The sequence below is a fragment of the Magnolia sinica genome, chromosome 2, assembly GCF_029962835.1.
Source record: "Magnolia sinica isolate HGM2019 chromosome 2, MsV1, whole genome shotgun sequence".
In the NCBI taxonomy this organism is placed as follows: domain Eukaryota; kingdom Viridiplantae; phylum Streptophyta; class Magnoliopsida; order Magnoliales; family Magnoliaceae; genus Magnolia; species Magnolia sinica.
The window spans coordinates 62,546,662-62,563,807 of NC_080574.1; the positions used below are offsets into that span (position 1 = coordinate 62,546,662).

The following is a 17,146-nucleotide window of genomic DNA, read 5'->3' on the forward strand; positions in this document are numbered from 1 at the left end:
CGGGTTCGTCTAATGCGTCTCACGTGGCGAAAGCAATCTCAACCACGACCAAAGGGTCAATTACCGATTTCCTGGACTAAGGCATAGTCCCAAACATCCTACACTACGAGATATTCATATGGAATGTAAAACAATAATGGAACAATAACTCAAATCATGTTACATACACATCTGAATAATATCAACTTAACATAAATGTAAGCATAGGAATGCTTGAATTTAAATAACTTGGAATGTAAATGCATAAGGAAATCATGCGCATCCATAGGAGTATTGAGAATCACTTCTCAACGCCCACACTTAGTGTAATCAATTACACTTAGGTCATTCATGCATTTCTACAAACACTTAGCATACAAGGAATAACATACATGACGTATGTTGGAATACATGCACTTAGACAATTCCCTTTACCAAGGAGTTGTCATACATGCATCTAGCATACATACATGACCAATAATCATGGCAAGCACAAGTGCGTATTTTATACGTATACGGTACTTTATAAATACACTTAGAATACACAAATCTCAATATAGCACATGCATATCGAAAGCAATGTAAACATAACATTTGACATGTGAAATCTCATCCATAACAAGAATAAATCACTAACTGGGATTGAAAGCCTTGAAAACCATAACCTATACACTTAAAGTCCGCACCTTAAGCAAAGAAAGAACCGCCGAACTGATTTAGACGAGTTGTCTTCGTCAACGGCGCAAGAATACCCTAAAATAAGGATAGAAATGAGATACAACAACACCAAGTCTAATCTAAGCTCTAACACAGGTTAGGGTTAGGTTAACTTACCCCAAAGGAACTCAGAATCGTCAGAGGAACGATTCAAAGTGAAGATTCAAAGGTGAAGAAGAACAAGGAAGAATCAAGGTGATTCACCAACCAATCTCTCTCACTAACTCTCTCTTTTCCACTCTCTTTCCAAGCTAGGGTTAGAGAAAATTCGTATGGAAATGAGAGCTAGGGTTTAAGGACTATATATAGGCCTTAAAATGATGGAAATAACCCCTGGGGTCAAGGTATACTTAGGTAATAACCAAAGTACGCCTTTCTCGATCCAACGAAGCACTTCTGGTGGGCCTATAACCACGAAAGGTCGGACTTAAGCTCACTGACCATGGATCTAGGTCAGGCTGAGTTTTCGTACCGACCGGCTCTTCAGATCAGCCGTGGCGGACCACACTCAATTCAACGGTCACGGAAACTCGATCAGGTCCACAAGCACTAGGATATGCCTGGGCCAACCATCCTGATCAGAGGGTGAAATTGGGTCAGAATCCAACGGTCAGATAGCTTAAAATCATCGCGCAAGCGACACGACTCAGATTTCATAAAAAGCTTATTAAATTCCAACCGTTCTCACACTCTTCACTCCGAACTCAATCAAATCGACCCAGAACATCAGATCGACTTGATTTTTGAGGTGAAGACCAAGCCCAACTCAGTGACCGCAACAGCCTAAGATCATCGCCATCGGACTTTCGATGCGCGGTCTAGGTCCGATCCAGATCTTCCAAAAAATCCCCAGAACGACTGGATTTAGCGATGGATCCCAGATTTCAGAGTGATGTAGCGCTCACTAATCTGCACGTTTAGAGCCATGCAGATACAATTTAAAGTGATTGATGCGAATTTCACAAGCAATCAAGTAGAGCGCTAATTACCCCAAAAACAACTACTTAAGGAAAGATTAGCACAAAATTCCAAGGTCGTTACAATCTACCCCCCTTAAAGAAAATTTCGTCCTCGAAATTCATACCTTCATATAAGCCTCGAGGATCAGAGGGTAGGTCTTCCTGACCTCAGCTTCAGATTCCCAAGTAGCCTCTTCTACGCCATGATGCGACCATAACACCTTCACGAGAGGGATAACCTTGCTACGCAGTACCTGCTCCTTTCTATCCAGAATACGCGTCGGTCGCAGTACATAAGTGGCATCCTCACTTAACTGCACTTGCTCCCAACTGATAATATGCGAAGGATCAGGAACGTACTTCTTCAGCATAGAGATATGAAATACGTTATGCACGCCCGCACGAGGTGTGGGCAAAGCAAGGCGGTAAGCTACCGCTCCCACTCGATCCGAACTTGAAATGGACCAATAAATCTCGGCGTCGGCTTCCTTCCTACCGAACCGCAAAACTCCCTTCATAGGAGAGACCTTCGAGAAAAACATGATCTCCCACTACGAACTCAAGCGGTCGACGCCTCGTATCGGCATAACTCTTCTCTCCTGCGCTGCTAGAAGTCGACGTCGAATGATGTCGACCTTCTCTGAAGTCACCTGCACCAACTTCGGGCCAAGCAAACTACGCTCACCAATTTACGCCCAACAATGTGGTGCTCGCACGGCGACCATACAACGCCTCGAAGGGAGCCATACCGATACTCGCCTGGAAACTATTATTATACGCGAACTCTGCATACTGAAGACAATCATCCCAACTGTCTTTGAAATCCAAAACACAAGCTCGCAACATATCTTCCAGGACTTGATTCACGCGCTCCGTCTGCCCATCTGTTTGCGGATGAAACGCGGTGCTGAACTTCAGTTTCACACCCATCGCTTCCTGGATACGAGTCCAGAAGATAGATGTAAAACGCGTGTCTCTATCAGACACAATCTCCAGGGGAACTCCATGCAGACGCACTATCTCCTTGATATACAACCTAGCCAACTCGTCTGCAGAGTAAGTGACTCTGATCGGTAAGAAATGCGCCGACTTCGTTAATCGATCGACGATCACCCAAATAGAGTCAAATCCCTTTCTCGTCCTCGGCAACCCAGAAATAAAATCCATAGAGATGAAATCCCACTTCCATTCAGCTATGGGCATGGGCTGCAACAGCCCAGGAGGTCGGCGATGCTCTGCCCGGCTCGCCGAATAAATCAAGATGTCATCAATAAATACAATGACGAATCGAAACAGGAAAGGCCGAAATACCCTGTTCATCAGATCCATGAACACGGCCGGTGCGTTCGTCAGACCGAACGACATCACAAGGAACTCATAATGACCGAAGCTGGTCCTGAAAGCGGTCTTCTGCACATCCCCATCCTTGACGCGCAACTGATGATACCCTGACTGCAGATCAACCTTCGAAAAGTACCGTGCCCCCTTCAACTGATCAAACAGATCATCAATCCTGGGCAAGGGGTACTTATTCTTCACAGTTACCAAATTCAACCTGCGATAATCAATACACAATCGCAAGGAACCATCCTTCTTCTTCACAAACAGAACAGGTGCTCCCCAAGGAGACACACTGGGCCGAATAAAACCCAATTCTAGCAAACCATCTATCTCGCTTCCTCAACTCCTCCATTTCACTCGGAGGCATCCGATAGGTGGTTAAAGCAATGGGCGCCGCACTGCATAAGATCGATAGCAAAATCAATCTCACGCCGAGGAGGTAATCCAGAATCGACTCAAACACATCTTCAAACTCGAACTACCGGCGTACTAACCAACGCCGACTCGGCCGAACTCTCCAACAGAAGAATAAAAATCAATACGAATAGGGTAACTGCCTGAACCGGGAAAGTAACAATCTCGCCTTCAGGTCCATGGATCGTCACCGATCTCGCTTCACAATCAATCTCACCGCATCCTCGTGAGCCAATCCATACCCATAATAACATCGTAGTGATAAAGCGGTGCGACTAGCAAATCAACACGGATCGATCCACTTCCATGATCAATCACAGCACAACTCCAAAAATAAACAACATGCATTCCATTAACCAAAATCGTCGCAATACAAGTAGTGCAGCAATACATGAATCACGACTAGGAAAGCATGAAAACAACAACATCTAACACTTCAAACAACCACAACTACTACAACCACTAACAGCTACCACACTACAACAACTCCAACTACAAGCCAACAACGGCTACACACAGAAAGAAACACCAAACAAAGCAAAGACGGCCACGACGATGCTACTCGTCGGAGTCAGGAGACGGAGGCGGAGCACCCCTATCCTGCAAGCAACACAGGATAGACTTCAAAGTCCGGGACATCTTCTTGAACTTGTGCTTAACCAAGCCTCGAAGATCCACCATCTCCTGGCGTAAAGCAGCTTGCCCTTCTTCAAGCCGTGTAAGACGGGCATCTCTGGCAACCTGCTCTGCGCCCTGCTCTGGCACCACAGGAGGAGAGCGATCACTCGAATCCTGTGCCCCACTCTCTTCCTCGTCTTGCTCTGCTTCTTCCTCAGACTCCGCACCACCTTCAGCATAACTCTCATCATCACTCTCGACCCGGCCTCACCCTCGAGGCAAGCCGACGAACCAACCTCCATCGCCTTAAGGGTCCTCAAGTTGAGATGACGAACAAGGACCGGCTTCTCGGCTCCAAGCCTATAGCCAAACTCATGTGCAATCTTGCAAATGAGGCGGCCAAAGGAAGAGACTCGGTCCGTCTACTCGAACGAGCGATGAGAATAATCCGGCGCAGATGGACGTCGGCACACACAACTTCGCATCCTGCCCCACCCGATATAGAAAATCGACCATCAGGCGCGTACACTCAGCGGTTGCTCCACCCGGGATACACATTGAACGTAAAGATGTGGTGAAGCAAACGGAAGTCGTCCGTCATGTGAGAAGCCAAAAGACTCCTATTCGGCTGCCATTCGACTAGACGACCACACAAGGATCGGGTGCGACGATCCTTCTCGCGCATACTACATTCTTCTCGCTGGCATGCACTTCCCCAAGTGGCACCTTCAAGAGTCGGGATATCAAAGCAACATTGACAATTCCAACTCGACCGCTACCACAGAGAATCTTGAACTGCAGAGGATCCAGCGAAGGCTCCAGAATGTTGGCATAGAAGGCCCGACAGTGCTAGCATTCGCGCGATACTCGCCTTCGAACAAGGGACCCCAACCAGCCCCTTCTAGGCGCTCCAACAAAAAGAACTCACCAAAGAGCCGCGGATCAACATGAGCCTCAAAAAGGACTCTACGCCCCTCATAGACTCCATGCGACAATTCCGCCAACAAGGTCCTACTGACAGGAGCTCGAGGATCGAGGTCCCGCTCGTCTGGAACTCGCGCGTGGCGGACGTGCTAGCGGCGGCACCTCTCGGCCTCCGTGCACGGTTTGGGCCGCTCGGCCCGGCTTCATCCACGGGCGCTCTCTTCTTCCCCATCAAGGAAAGAAGGGAAGAAATGGAAAAGATGGCCGCCACAATCTCAAAGAGGGCCATGAGAACTGAGAGAAAGAGAGAAATAGGAAGATGGTGAAGCTTCCACACAACTATGAGCCAAAAAGGGAATGAAAGGGCTCAAATGAGAGGGAAAGATGGAGAAATCAGCAATGGAATGGAAGATTTGAGAATGGAGTGATGGGTTTGCACGAAAATGGAAGGAAGATGAAGATTTGGGAGAGATTTGAGAGAGTTTGGAGAGGTTGTTGAAGAAAAGGAGAGCTTGGAAGAGGGTTTTGTGAAGGAAATAGATGAAAGGAAGGGTTTTAAAATGAAAACCGTGGAGGGGTGGGCCACACAAGCCTCATGGACGATCGGCCCGCGTCGGCCCGCCGACCGGCGAGCCCTCGCCGAACCGGCGATGGCATCGCCGGTCTCTGGACATATCGGCGATGCCTCGCCGATTTGGCGAGGTCCTCCTAGTCCTCCTTGGTCCAAATGATGTGGTTCCCCCGGTCCCACAGAAAATGCCCCGATTGGCCCCTTGTGTAATTTGAAGCTTATCGGGTCATTCTGACAGAAATCAACAGCGATTTCTGGAAGGTTTAAAACTGAATAATGGGAGGGTAGACCATCTACACTCATTAATAGAGGGTCTAGAACAGGTTTCGTGTCGCTGTGTGTGATCAGGTAAGGGTACAGACTCGATCTCGGTAAGGTTTTCAGGAAACTTTCGCCGATAGAAACTACGGAGCACAAACACAAAGCGATGATAGACCCGCACCCAATTACACTATAGTGGTGACAACGTGCGGTGTGTGACCATAACCCAGGTCCGGTTTAATCCAGATCATGCTCTGATACCAACTTGTAACGCCCTGAAATTCGGGGGTCGAGCATAACTCAGCTCCCGAGTTCCAAAACATCACTTATGCAACATAATTAATGAATGATGTATGTTGACTGTATTAGCACATAAACACGGGATAGATTAAGCCAAAATGCAGATATGATTCAGGGGTAAGTGAATAAAGCAAGCGGAAGACTTATAGTAAAATATGTGTACAAGTGTAAGTCCCTGAATTACATATACAACCAGATCGTGTAAAAGTGTTATTTATCAAAATTTATAAGTACAAGTTACATCATTTCAGTTCCCAAAAATAGTAATCCCATAGATCCGCGCAAAGGCCGAGGCTCGCTAGAACCCGTCTCAAAACCGCATATAGGAGAAGGCAGCCTCGTCGTCATCCGGCTCCGCTCTGCCTCGACGTCACATCCACATCTCGCAACATCGTGGCCTAAGACAGTCCGGTGGGTGTGAAACACCGCCCGAAACGTGGGAGTGAGTGATCAACTCGGTGGAACAATAAGGCACGGGTTAACATGTTATCGATTCAATCAAACAGTAATGATAAAGCGGGACAATTAAATAAATCCTAAGTACTCTTGTTAATGCAAGTATGAATGCAATATGATGCGTGCCCTCACGCGTACACCCTCGGCGTCTTCATCTTACGTTACGCATGACATCGCCTCAAAGTGCGCCACATCTACAAAGCACATGCAAATGCGGTGCATGGATATGATTACCAAGTTGTTATTAGTCCAATTCATACCAGGATTGGGAAGCTAAGATACCTTCCTCATATCATCATCCAAACAGTGATCCATACTAGGGTCGTCAATCCTAGACATCTCATACGATCATATAGTTGAGGTCGTAGCAAAGGGCTCGCCACCAATCAATGCACGCCTTTCATGCCCTTACTACCACAGATCGGCTCGTCACCTCCTTGCGGTATCCAGGTATGCTCGAGGTCACTACAAAGGGCTCGTCACCAATCAATGTAGGCCGACAAAAACGAATATAGTGTCCCATACCACCATAATCGGCTCACGAGTTTAGTTGCTCACCGGTCACTACGGGGAGGCTCGTCACCCCAGCGTGGGCCGACGGCTCGACCACGGTGTCCCATACCACCATGTCCGGCTCATGAGTCTTAGCGGATCAGTACCATAGTTAATAGGATTTCACTGGTAAGTTCGGTACCCTAGATTCAAGCAGTAGCGTCCATACATGGTTAACATATACTGGACAATCGGGTTAGTTGACGAACTCGACTAGCACGAGCGCACGTTGAATTGAACGACATAGAGTGCGCAAACACTCGGCGTGGCCAAACCTCTGCCGCCAACTCTAATACGACTCGGGTTCGTCTAATGCGTCTCACGTGGCGAAAGCAATCTCAACCACGACCAAAGGGTCAATTACCGATTTCTTGGACTAAGGCATAGTCCCAAACATCCTACACTACTACAGATATTCATATGGAATGTAAAACAATAATGGAACAATAACTCAAATCATGTTACATACACATCTGAATAATATCAACTTAACATAAATGTAATCATAGGAATGCTTGAATTTAAATAACTTGGAATGTAAATGCATAAGGAAATCATGCGCATCCATAGGAGTATTGAGAATCACTTCTCAACGCCCACACTTAATGTAATCAGTTACACTTAGGTCATTCATGCATTTCTACAAACACTTAGCATACAAGGAATAACATACATGACGTATGTTGGAATACATGCACTTAGACAATTCCCTTTACCAAGGAGTTGTCATACATGCATCTAGCATACATACATGACCAATAATCATGGCAAGCACAAGTGCGTATTTTATACGTATACGGTACTTTATAAATACACTTAGAATACACAAATCTCAATATAGCACATGCATATCAGGAAAGCAATGTAAACATAACATTTGACATGTGAAATCTCATCCATAACAAGAATAAATCACTAATCGGGATTGAAAGCCTTGAAAACCATAACCTATACACTTAAAGTCCGCACCTTAAGCAAAGAAAGAACCGCCGAACTGATTTAGACGAGTTGTCTTCGTCAATCGGCGCAAGAATACCCTAAAATAAGGATAGAAATGAGATACAACAACACCAAGTCTAATCTAAGCTCTAACACAGGTTAGGGTTAGGTTAACTTACCCCAAAAGAACTCAGAATCGTCAGAGGAACGATTCAAAGTGAAGATTCAAAGGTGAAGAAGAACAAGGAAGAATCAAGGTGATTCACCAACCAATCTCTCTCACTAACTCTCTCTTTTCCACTCTCTCTCCAAGCTAGGGTTAGAGAAAATTCGTATGGAAATGAGAGCTAGGGTTTAAGGACTATATATAGGCCTTAAAATGATGGAAATAACCCCAGGGTCAAGGTATACTTAGGTAATAACCAAAGTACGCCTTTCTCGATCCAACGAAGCACTTCTGGTGGGCCTATAACCACGAAAGGTCGGACTTAAGCTCACTGACCATGGATCTAGGTCAGGCTGAGTTTTCGTACCGACCGGCTCTTCAGATCAGCCGTGGCGGACCACACTCAATTCAACGGTCACGGAAACTCGATCAGGTCCACAAGCACTAGGATATGCCTGGGCCAACCATCCTGATCAGAGGGTGAAATTGGGTCAGAATCCAACGGTCAGATAGCTTAAAATCGTCGCGCAAGCGACACGACTCAGATTTCATAAAAAGCTTATTAAATTCCAACCGTTCTCACACTCTTCACTCCGAACTCAATCAAATCGACCCAGAACATCAGATCGACTTGATTTTTGAGGTGAAGACCAAGCCCAACTCAGTGACCGCAACAGCCTAAGATCATCGCCATCGGACTTTCGATGCGCGGTCTAGGTCCGATCCAGATCTTCCAAAAAATCCCCAGAACGACTGGATTTAGCGATGGATCCCAGATTTCAGAGTGATGTAGCGCTCACTAATCTGCACGTTTAGAGCCATGCAGATACAATTTAAAGTGATTGATGCGAATTTCACAAGCAATCAAGTAGAGCGCTAATTACCCCAAAAACAACTACTTAAGGAAAGATTAGCACAAAATTCCAAGGTCGTTACAGTTTCTCACAAATTAAAAATAATAGTAATAATAATAATTAATTGCCTAATTAACGCACATATCCAAAACTAGATATACCCATTTCTCCTTGAGATCACCAGATTCATAAACTAGTTAAATCCACGAAGGGTGCCAACCACAACCCTATTTGCGTTCAGCTTAATTTGAAGCTTCTTGTCCATGTGTATCTTGAGAAAAGGTAAAAGAAAAGACGCATTCATTTTTAAAAAAATGCAGATATCATTTCCCAATCGAAGTAACAAACTTATAATAATACTTAAAATGACATTTACTTCAGCCAAGTTTGTTAATTATGAAACATGATAAAAACTCCTGTAGTTTGCATAACAATAGCAAACAAAGTATTCTACATCCTTCGTACTGAATTTAATTGAACATAAGTTGAATTATGAACATAGCTAGTCTTCACCTGGCTTTCTTCTGAAAACAAATAGAGGACCAAGGAGAAGTAGAAGGTATGGTTGCTTGGGTAGCATAATTGGTTGGCAACTGCATTTAGGAAAAGGTAGCGCCCTTCTGGATCTAAATCTGTTATCATAACCTGGAAAATCTCCATGGTCGGACTGACTGAAAGCTCATCCACAGGAGTGGTGTAGATAGCCTGCAATTCCCTGAGAAATAAGCATCCAACTAGAGGTTTCAATTTCAATGGTGTTAAAAATCAAGTAAAAAAATCAACCAGTTCTTTTGTCAAATGTAGAAAATGCATCCTTCATTGTTTGTACTATATGAAGAGGAAACATATCCTTTAATATTTAAACCTTACTGGCTAATGAAGAGTCAAGTACAGGTGCAAAAATATCTTTTTATGTAGGACTTCATGTAATAAAGAAAAGTTGATTTTACCAAAAGGATCATGACACTTCTTTCTAGGAACTTCCCTTATAACTTCTATCTTGCACTAATGAACAAACTATAACCTAGAGCTTGTAACAACATTATAATTGGTGATAATTGGCAGATATTGAAGGCCATTTACATCACCTTTTAATGCATGCCTTCTGCCTCGTAAAACAATACTCTTTAAGTTCAATGTTGGAGGTGCATCTGATACAGCTGACTAATTTAAAAGGTTTAATAGTGTCCTTTTGGGAAGAAATAATAAGTTGTTTCATTATTTCAGAAGATTTTCTTCAATTCTAGAATATTAGGGTATTTTTTTCTCCTACTAGCCATGCTGAACATAAAAGAGTTTTAAAATTTGTCCTCTTTCACATGCTTGAAGAACTTAGTGGACCCAGAGCTAGAGATGGCGCAAAGAAAGGGTTACTTGCATGCCTAAGTAAAGCACGAGGGAGTTGATTAGGGGTACATTGTACCAAGTCTTGGCTAGTGCAACCTCGCTTTAGGGAAGCGGCAGACTTTGGTTTAGCTCTGCTAAAAGTGGAGATCCCTTTTTCCATGACTGCAACAAAAAAAGGAAACAACACACAATGTTAGTAGAACACAGAAAAACCAGATGATTAACACAATGATTATACTGCATCTGTAGTCCAAAGACCTAGCTACCCAACTCACCAAACTAAGTGAAACTTAAGGATAATAGAAAGGTAACAATGCCCAAAGATGCATGGGAAACACTACTTCAAAGTAAAACAAAAGAAGAAGGTAGGTAAAATATATGAAGCACCATACCCTTCGAACAACAACCAAATATTTGATCCCCAAAAGGGTTCCATGACAAATTTCCCATTCTTGTCTACATTGAAAGAAATAGCAAGAGGATTATAAAAGAAATAAACTGGCAATAGTCAGGCTCTTCCATCAATAACAGTAATTACACCATGAAGACAAAACACTACCACTTCCTTCATAATCATTACTTGCATATGTAGTAATATATTCAGTGTTTCATGAACTAGTGAAGGATGCATGTACTTAGTGTGGCACCTAGTGCTTGAGCACAAGTTTCCCGAACAAGGGCAACAACCTGATCAAAAACATAATCTCTAAAACTGCATCAACAGATCAAGGAAAAGATTCACTACATGAAAACCACTCAACAAAAAGAAGAAGAGCAAGAACATAGACAAATGCAAGAGCACTTTAATAAGAATTCATCAAAGCAAGGAAAAAATAAACATTCGAAAAGATTCACTCAAACTATATCACCTCAGGCAGAAGTATCAAGACTCGAGTATCACCTCAGGCAAAAGTACCTAAGGACCATACCCTGTTAAAATTTAGGTGAAAATTGATTTAGTGCTAAACTAAATAATTGGTGGATTTAGCTCGAACCACCATTTCCACAAATGGAAAGACCTAAAACCATTAATACCACTGAATTGACGTCCCTTAAGAACCTAGGAAAAATCCCAAGAGCCTGTCACTCTCGATAGTACATTGAAACCCCATATCGGATCTAGACCTCATGTCAAGAGTCCGATGACCACGAATCTATAGGGTTATGTCCCTCCTACTGGGCTTGACAGCCATTGCGGGAATTGAGCCTAGATGGTGTCTAAAAATGTTCAATTTGAATGCTAAGTGAACGCGAATACCTTTAGAAAATGAAATGAAACTTAAGTGAATTGGGCCATTCACTCACACGCAAAATTGAAGATTTCGGACCGTCAGTTTTTGACCAAAATTCACCTATGGGAAAAGGAAATTTCTCTACACATATCCATATACTTGTGGCCCCGATTGAGAAAGTATGACCGTTGATCTGACATGGGTCCTCCACCATCAATCAGCCTATCCAATCGCACCGAAATCACATCCTAACATAGATCCATTGTCAGGGAACTCACCTTATGACATAAGTGAGTAGTGGACCTCCCTGTGAGCCTTGTTTGTCAAAAACAGCTGCCCAAAGGGTATAACCTATGTATATAGTGGCCCTGGGGCCATTTGCATTGCTTCTAGGCTTATATATAGCCCTTGTATCACCCCACTTCTCTCACATACGAATTTTCCTAAAACCCTATGGGAGAGAGAGAGAAAAGAAAAGAAAAGAGGAAAGAAAGTGGAAAGCTTTTAGGAGATCGTCGCAGTGATTCTCTCCCATGACTCCATGCACTGAATCACCTTCCCATTATGCTACACACACAATTTCAGCTACGATTTGGGTAAGGAATCCTAACTCTAATATCGTAGTTGAGATCCAGAATGATTATTTGTCAAACTAGCTAACCATATATGTTATTTAGGTACTCAATGTTCCATTTTTGGGAACGTAGAATTCGAACCAAGTCCGAATCGAGTATTCCGACAAAAGGTGCGGACTATAAATGCTTAGGTTATGGTTTTCAATGCTTTCAATGTTAGCTAATGGTTTATGTCTAACTTGATTGCTACCATATTGCCTTACATATATCGATCTCGATATATTTTACATGTATGAACTATGTTGAACAAAATATGTATTCCATGTGTTTGTTGAAATGTTTGAATGAACATGTAAACATGATTTATGCTTGCCTAATCTAGGATTCATCATTGTAATATGTATGCTGACTTCTCTGTATAAGGATTTGCTAAAATATACATTATAACTAATCTAATCTATGTATTTGATAAATTGTTTGAATGAGAAATTGTGATGATTTATATTTATTAAGAGTATTAAATTAGGATTCTTAATTACTTTATACATATGTATAGTTTCCTTCATGTAATTTTATTTGTTTCTACATGATTTAGGAATGAAATGCAAGTGTTAAGTAATATGATCAATGTGTTTAATGAAACGCTCAAATGAGGGATTTATTTGGATGGTTGGTTAAATGCGGACATGATTGTCACGTGTTTACCTATTGTATTTGAGTAAGATTCTACAACGTAGTCCAGATGATTGGTAACAGTTCTTGTTCAGGTGGCCAAATTAGTCCGCCACATTGGGTATACTTAATGAATACAAGTCGCACGACGATTGTCGATAGTGGTTAGGCCAAGATGGGTGCTTATGCGCTCCATGTCATTTAAGTTAGTGTGTGCCCGTACCAATAAAACTTTCCTAACAAACCGATCGGCCTATTGTGCGTTTACCATGTATGGACACTACTACTTGCATCTAAGGTACCCCTTATCAATGTAAAGGCCCACTTTAACCATGGTACCATGATCCGCTAAGACTCATGAGCTGGGCATGGCGGTATGGGACACCGTGTTCAAGCTGTCGGCCTATACTGGGGTGACGAGCCTCCCCATAATGACCAGTGAGCAACTCAGACTCGTGAACTGGACATGGTTGTATGGGACAACGTGTTCGTGCTGTCGGCCTATGCCGAGGTAATTAGCCACCCCATAATGACCGCGAGTATAAACTTATGAATTTGCCTATATACTACTTTTCATTGGGAGTGATGACCCTACAACTTGCCTATCGTATGTGCTCGACTAGGAGTGATGAACCTAGATGGATCCTTCGGTTCGGGTCAACGATATAAAGGGAGGTACCCTAGCTTCCCAAATCTCCTATATGAATAAGCTTAATTAACTACTAGGTTAACATGACCATGCATTGCACTGCATTATTTAAGACATGCTTTAAAGGCATGGAAGTCACATAGGAGGCAATGTTGTCATATGTGATATTAGTGTCGGCGTCGCTTGTTGAGGGAGCCTTAATGCGAGGACATACATCATTACTTGCATTCCATTCCTACATTAGTAAGAGTAGTTAGGAAGTGATTGTTATGTTGTTTTATCATTACTGCTTGATTGACTTGATAACATGTTAACCTTTGCCTTATAGCACCACTAAGTTGATCACTCACTCCCACTCTGGGACGGTGTTTTAAAACACCAACCAGAATCTAGTTTAGATGCAGGTGATGATGAAGTCTATGCGATGGAGCAGGACTTCATAGACGAGGAGGAGGAGTTCTCCTACTATCAACATTCATGTGGGTCTATGTAAACTTCGTGCTAATACGTGGGCAACACTGGGACTTTGGTTTAGATGGACATCTTACAGTTCCATATTTTGTATATTTTATAACAAAACATGTATATATTCAGCCTAGTTACATCATCATACTCTAGAGGTTATGAAACACTTACATAGTTACATATATATGTTTCAGACTTCCACTTGCTTAATTAAATTACCTCTGAAGTATGATATGTTGTTTTTAGTATAATCCCACTCATGTTTAACTCATTAATATGGACAAAATCTGAACATGATTATCCATGTCGCATAAGTGATGTGCTGGTCTTGGGAGTAGAGCTTTGCTCGACCCTCAAAATTCAGGGCATTACACAAAACCATGAAAGTAGCATTAATTATGGTTCTTTCCTTTATATTTTTTGAGAGAGAGAGAGAGAGCATTAATGATGGTTCATTGTCCATGTGGATACAAAGCTCTTATTCTACATAAACCAGAGGCCTTCATAGGCAGAGTAAGAGACTCAAATTGAAATTAGATAAATAAAAAGCATACTGATCTAATAATAGTACGCAAAGTAAGTGAATAGCACAATCTTGAAGGATTTCCCAATTTTTAATCCATAAATGACTTGCAACTTTGATTAATTTCATTAGTTTGCAACCTTCGGGCAGATTAGTCAGCAAGTGCTTCTTCATGTCAGAGCTCCCATCTTCAAAGAAGATTTTCTGTTTACCTGCATTGCCAGGTTCCCCTTTACACTGAAAATGAAAGCCATCAAGAGATGAATCAGGCTCCAACTTACTAGGAGCAATAGTAAGTCCACCAGATTTGAGCCTCCAGGTGGAACGGTAAGTCCATCGGGTGGGCTTCATTGTTTAGATCTTGTACCTTAAATCTCAGGTGGGCTCACTGTTTAGATCTTGTACCTTAAATCTCAGGTGGGATTCAATCTTTAGATCTTGTACCCTAAATCTTAGGTGTGCCATTCTGGCTTGAGGATTGATGCATACTAAATATTGCATATCAGACCCAGTAATTGCCTAAATTGACGTACATGATGAGGCTTAATGGAGTGTTTTACTCGTGTTTTTATTACAGGATGAAATCAGGAGTATGTATTGGAAATTGATGTTAAAGGCATGGAGTTTATGATCCAAAGTCTCCAGAGCATGGGATGGACTCCAGAAAACCAATAGTGAAGATTTTACACGCCTGGGATCTGAGGAAAGCACGATAAAGAGGCCCGAAAAGGGTCCAGAATGCAAGATCACATGGTTCCCGCTATCCGATCAGTTTGAAACTTCATACATGGGATGAGGTCCGTAAATTAACCGTACATATTAAATTTCAGCCATTGAAGATCTCGGGAAGTGAGCCAACTGACAAATCAGCCCATTAATCTCCAATTTTAGGCCCACCTACAATCTGGATATACTTCAAATTTGACTTAAACGGTTTAAAGAAGATGAGAAATAGGATGGACGGATTGGATTTCTCGAAATCATCACAGTGGACCCATATGTATAATGTATGTACATAGTGCACATGTGCACTATCGGAGCACCGAACGCACCTAAGTCGGTCAGCAGCGCTGACCCGACTCCTTTTCAAAAACGAAAATTTCCGTTTCAGCGTCCGTGGAACCGAACCGCGGTCGTCGGTTGTGGGGCCCACCTAGTGTCCAAATGGACAATCCAAACCGTCCATCCACTTCTTGGGGCAGCCATTACCATTGCCTAGGTGGCAAAAATTCAAATGAACGCATAGATCAGAGCCCAGCTGTTCAAACGCAGGTTGGACGGCAAGATAGAAAGCCGCGTGGGCTGCACCGAATCGACCCCAAAACCAGTCAATTCCTACTGATTTTTCGAGCTGAAACCAATGGACGGCGTGGATTCCTGTGAAAAGTCCAATAATGGACCCAACCATCATCGCAGCGTCGGTTTGGCGTCCGCGAAACGCACGGACGCTGCCAGTTTTTGCGGAGATTAGTGGGCCTCACTCGTCAACCTTCCGGAAGATCTGATCCGTCCATCGTGTAGAGGGCTTCGAGAGCTTCAAAACCATGTTGATATTCCTCGCCCATGCGTACACACGTGTGCGGTACAGAGGCCAAAAGTAGACTGCCCCGGGACGTTCAAAACTGAGTTTTTTGAGATTTCTTCTGTAGGCCGCGCTAATGGACCTTCAAAACCACCCATTCTTGACTGAAATTTCGTTCTGAATCCAATGGACGGGGTGGATTTTCCAGAAAATACCTCTGTGGGGCCCACCGATCACGGCTGCGAAAATTTGTACTCCGAGTCCTTCTACGACTCTGCCACCGACCCCAGCCATCCAGCAGCTATAAAAGGAGAGTTTTGGACGTGGGAAAGGCATTCAGAACCAGGGGATTCCAGATCTGGAGCAAGAAAGAGAAGAAAGAGAAGAAAGAGAAGAAAGAAGAGAGAGAGAGATCGATTGGTTTGGTGTTTAATTTTTATGAATTTTATTTAATATTTTTTTTTATGGATTTTATGGGTCACTAATCTCTCAGCTAGGGCTGAGATGAAGCCCCTAATTTGATTAGCTCTTGTATTAGTTGATTTACTTTGAATTTCAATTAATTTGTTTCTTTCTTTAAGTGGGCTTTATGGGTTTAAATTCTATACTTCTCCATCTATGAACTTGACCAAAGTATATATATGGATGTTGTTTGGATGCTTATTATAGGTGCTTGTGTCTGATCAAGAACAGGTTTTCCATAGAGGAAGAAACAGGGTGCTTTAATGAATGTACATTCCATGTACCCGACCAAGGACATGGGATATGTCATTCATGGCATTGCTTAAAGGAATTAGACAGTCTGTATGCCCGATTAAGGACACAGATTGTGCTTTCTCTATATAAGTGGTATCAATTTAGATCAAGGTGAATCAACAGACAAAACAAGGGTTAGGATAATTAGGGGTGGATTCGAAAGTCCTAGTGCTCTCTCTTTGATTGAATTTTCTTCTCTGTTCTTAATTACTTATTTTTTTTTTTCTTCATAAAATTGTGCTTAATAATTCATTCCATTATTTGTTGGATTAGTTAAGGAGAATCATAGATTTGAATTGTGACGACCAGTCCTCGTGGGAACGATCTCGCAATACGTACCGTATCTGCATCTGA

The 17,146-nt window shown here is 42.8% G+C and overlaps 1 protein-coding gene across 2 annotated transcripts; it reads right to left on the reverse strand.

Moving 5' to 3' along the window:
- Window positions 1-10,087: 10,087 nt before the first annotated feature.
- LOC131229037 (uncharacterized) lies at window positions 10,088-11,172 on the reverse strand. 2 transcript variants are annotated; one of them, XM_058224898.1, is made up of 3 exons: window positions 10,958-11,172; window positions 10,791-10,854; window positions 10,088-10,560 (listed from the first exon to the last, which is right to left on the reverse strand). In XM_058224898.1, the coding sequence occupies exons 1-3, from the start codon at window positions 11,027-11,029 to the stop codon at window positions 10,367-10,369; spliced, it is 330 nt and encodes a 109-aa protein (XP_058080881.1). In that variant the 5' UTR covers window positions 11,030-11,172; the 3' UTR covers window positions 10,088-10,366. The 2 variants fall into 2 exon arrangements, 1 of the variants encoding a protein (XP_058080881.1); XR_009163142.1 differs by having other exon boundaries at window positions 10,092-10,560; window positions 10,953-11,172.
- Between the last annotated feature and the right edge of the window lie 5,974 nt (window positions 11,173-17,146).

Coding starts and splice junctions, on each gene's coding strand:
- LOC131229037 (XM_058224898.1), bottom strand. CDS start 11,029: ATGCATCCTTCACTAGTTCATGAAACACTGAATATATTACTACATATG. Junction 10,855..10,957: donor TAATGATTATGAAGGAAGTG/GTAGTGTTTTGT, acceptor CTTTCAATGTAG/ACAAGAATGGGAAATTTGTC. Junction 10,561..10,790: donor ATTTGGTTGTTGTTCGAAGG/GTATGGTGCTTC, acceptor TTTTTGTTGCAG/TCATGGAAAAAGGGATCTCC.